Below are 3,654 nucleotides of genomic sequence, written 5' to 3'. Positions count from 1 at the left end.
GTGTGTGTATGTGCTCCCAGGCTCGGCGCAGCAGCCAGAGCGAGGCTGTGGCCCTGCAGGCCATCAGGAACACCAAGGGGAACCACCTGTGCGTGGACTGCGACGCCCCCAGTGAGTCTCTTCTCTCATCACTGTCTGTTGCCATCGACCGCCGAGGAGCCCGTCTGCATTGTTTTTGTTAATGCCGCCGTCGCCGCTGTCGTTCAGATCCCACCTGGGCCAGCCTCAACCTGGGGGCGTTGATCTGCATCGAGTGCTCAGGGATCCACCGCAACCTGGGGACGCACCTGTCCCGCGTGCGCTCGCTGGACCTGGACGACTGGCCCGGCGAGCTGACGCAGGTCCTGGCCGCCATCGGGAACCACATGGCCAACAGCGTGTGGGAGAGCTGCACCCAGGGCAGGACCAAGCCCAGCCCCACTGCCACCCGGTGGGTGACCGTAGCACTGCATTCACTCTCTCCCAGATGTTTAATCAGTATTGGGGAGTAACAATGTTACATCTTAGTTGGAACGGACAGGCACGAACAGTGAACAAACAAATAAGAACCTGAGGGTCGCCTGCTGTCGCTACCGCAAAAAACATTCATCATAACCAAACAGAAATTAAATCAGTAAATTGAAAATAGTCAGGATCATAAAACAATCTGCTCTCGTGGGAGAGCTTTGCGTGGTTTTCTCGTGCACTGGCTTTGCACGAGCACCGTCCTATGGAGACTTATGTATCTCCTGACGAGTACTGTGTGTACTTGTACTGACGATGCACTTCCTGTTTGGCCCTTTGACGACTTTAAAAATAGCATTTCCTGCAGATTCACTTCTCGACATGTCCGTTTGTGTACCGCCTGCTGGCCATGTTCAGTAAAACAGACACTTGACATTGTGTGTGTGTGTGTGTGTGTGTGTGTGTGTGTGTGTGTGTGTGTGTGTGTGTGTGTGTGTGTGTGTGTGCGTGTGCGTCACAGGGAAGAGAGGGAGACGTGGATCCGTGCCAAGTACGAGCAGCGGGCGTTTGTGGCAGCGCTCCAGCCGGGCCCAGGCGCTCCGCCTCCAGAGGGCGCCATGGCGGCGTGGCTGCTGTCGGCGGTGACGGAGCGAGACCTCCCCCGGTTGCTGCTACTTCTGGCCCACAGCACCAAGGAGCAGATCAACCACCGGCAGCCGGCCGGACCCGACTCCTCCTCGCCGGCGCCACGGACTGCCCTGCACGCCGCCTGTCAGCTGGGAGACGTGGTGATGACGCAGCTGCTGGTCTGGGTGGGTGTGGCCTCCTGGGTGTTTCACTACAGGTCTAGTCACGAGCAGCAGCAGCAGCAGCAGAGGTTGTTTCTCTCAGAGCTGCAGAGCTCTGGTGCACAGCACATCTGTCTGCTCAGCCAATCAGCATTGTCGTACAGTGGTGTAGTCTATTCTAGTGGGTACACTAGAATAAACTAGTTGCTTCAAAACAACACAAAACAGGAACCGCCATGCTCAGTAATGCATTAAGTCTGCATCCACATATAAGTGAGATCATGAAAGAGTGATTATGTATTGTCTAAATGTCAATGTGTTGTAGGCAACGCAAGATATCTAACAGTCATTTACAGCTGGTAAAGTAAAACGTCGTCAGTCAAAGAAATACTGGAGTAAAGTACAGATACCTGGAAAAGCTACTGAAGTACATCCATCCATCCTTCCATTTTTTTTTAATACCAGCTTCATGCTGCACTCAGGGTTACGGGGGTCTGCTGGAGCCTATCCCAGCTGTCATAGGGCGAATACTGAAGTGCAGTAACAAAGTATTTGTACGTGGTTACCTCCAACCTCTGCTGGTTTCCTGGTGTTTCTCGTCGGGTTGCAAATTAATGTTCTGTGGCAGGTTCAGCAATATCAATCAGGTTTAAAGGTATAAAGGAGCAGTTCACAGAAAAATACTGTTGTAGGATTAAAGGCTAGCTAACTAGCCAGGTGAGCTAAGTAACCGTGCGTGTGTTTGTGCGTGTACGTGTGCAGTACGGGATCGACGTGAGGGCCACGGACAGCCAGGGCCAGACGGCCCACAGGATAGCCAGGAAGACAGGAAGTCGCGGCTGCATGGACATCCTGCTGCAGCACGGCTGCCCCAGCGATGCCACGCCGCCCAACGCCACGCCTGTCCTGTCCCGCCGCTCCAGCACGGCCAGCTTGGGCCACACGAGCTCCAGGAAGCGGGTGTCGTAGACAGGAAGTGTCTCACCTCCCTCCTTCCCTCCCTCCCTCCCTCGTCCCGGGGAACTGAACCCACATATCAAGATATCCCACCACCACCTCTCCTCTCGCTCAGAGCAATATTCCTCCCCCTGCTGGTGGCAGAAATATTGCAGCGGTTATGTGAGAACCGCGTCGTCGTTGACCTCATCCGACATGAAGTAGACGTGTGTAGCTGCCATCAGACTGTGTTTCTTTCTCTCCCACTTCCGGCTCGAGAGGCGCAATAATCGGCTGCGACGCGCGAGGGGAAGTTGTGGTGTTGTTGCTTCTGTCGGCCAGCAGAGGCCAGTAGAGTGGCGGCAGTCCGTGTCCCCTACCCCACCGCCGTCACCGCGGACACCACGGAGGCGGATCAATATTCTGTAAATGTGACTCGAGTACATCCTTCATGTTCCAGTGTGACCTCCTCGTCCAGGACGCCGTCTTTTGTAAATGATTTGTACTGGTAATTTTTTTTGTTTTTTTAAAAAACATTCTTTTCATTCTTCTTCTTCTACTTCTTCTTCTTCTTCTCCTCCTCCTCTTCCTCCTCCTCCTCCTTCTTCTTCTTCTTCAACTCGCCATGAAGCCTGTAAACAGACAAAATGTTTTGTCACACAGGTCGATGGTGTGACTGAGCGACGTCGTTATGACATGTATTCATATTGTCGTTGTGTAGGTACCATGTCCAGAGCGTGAAGAACTTCTGTGGCTCTCATCATGAACACGTACTGGAATAAAATCTGTTTTTTTTAGCCACTTATTGTCTGATTTTGCTTTGTTTTTTTGTTTGTTTGTTTTTTCACAAATCTGCAGTAAAACTGAAGTTCTAAAAACTCAGTGGTTGATCAAAACAATCTGGTGTTTCTGCAGTACAATCAGGCCCCCAGACTACATAACTACAATTAACCAATAAAGTCATAATAATATCCTTCAATGAACGTACTGTCCTGATTGCGAGCATTCTGAGCACTCAGACCATTCTGGGATTTACAGTGTTATTGGTACATGTGCTGTTTAATACTGGCAGGCCAGCTCTAGTCGTGATTTTGTATTGCATCGCAGGCCAAATGTAATGACACTGAGGGACACATTTGGGCCGCAGGCCAGAGTTTGACACCATGTCATAATCCATCCTTGAGGAGGACGGGGAACCATCAGGAGGAGTCCAGCAGGGGGCAGCATTTGACCAGACTGAAGACTGGCTGCAAAACCACCAGCAGTGCGACTCGTTGACTGACTGACATTAAAGGGCCAGTTCCATGTTCTGTAGCATGAACAGGTCACATACACGCTGGAATCTTTAGTAGCAGGAGTAGCAACAACAGGGTCGTCCTGGTCACATGACATGAGTCACTGACATGCACTGGGCAGAAGAAAATGAACAGCTGTTTTTAAAGAGCGATACAGAGGAGAAAAAAACTCATCACAATAAGCAGATAAT

General features: G+C 51.5%; 1 protein-coding gene across 7 annotated transcripts in view; it reads left to right on the top strand.

The window, feature by feature from the left end:
* LOC142888516 (arf-GAP with GTPase, ANK repeat and PH domain-containing protein 1-like) overlaps positions 1 to 3,147 on the top strand; it is a 15,197-nt gene extending 12,050 nt beyond the window's left edge. For all 7 annotated transcript variants that reach the window (XM_076026893.1, XM_076026894.1, XM_076026895.1 and 4 more), the window contains 4 exons: positions 21 to 111; positions 208 to 430; positions 965 to 1,256; positions 1,995 to 3,147. In XM_076026893.1, the coding sequence (XP_075883008.1) occupies positions 21 to 111; positions 208 to 430; positions 965 to 1,256; positions 1,995 to 2,201 (813 nt within the window). In that variant the 3' untranslated portion in view covers positions 2,202 to 3,147. The remainder of the gene's footprint in view (positions 1 to 20; positions 112 to 207; positions 431 to 964; positions 1,257 to 1,994) is intronic.
* Positions 3,148 to 3,654: the final 507 nt, after the last annotated feature.

The sequence above is a fragment of the Nelusetta ayraudi genome, unplaced genomic scaffold (assembly GCF_046127955.1).
Source record: "Nelusetta ayraudi isolate G7.1 ecotype Tasmania unplaced genomic scaffold, CSIRO-AGI_Nayr_v1 ptg000019l, whole genome shotgun sequence".
Lineage (NCBI taxonomy): Eukaryota > Metazoa > Chordata > Actinopteri > Tetraodontiformes > Monacanthidae > Nelusetta > Nelusetta ayraudi.
Note: the sequence above shows the minus strand (reverse complement) of the source record. Positions and strands in the feature narration are given on the sequence as shown.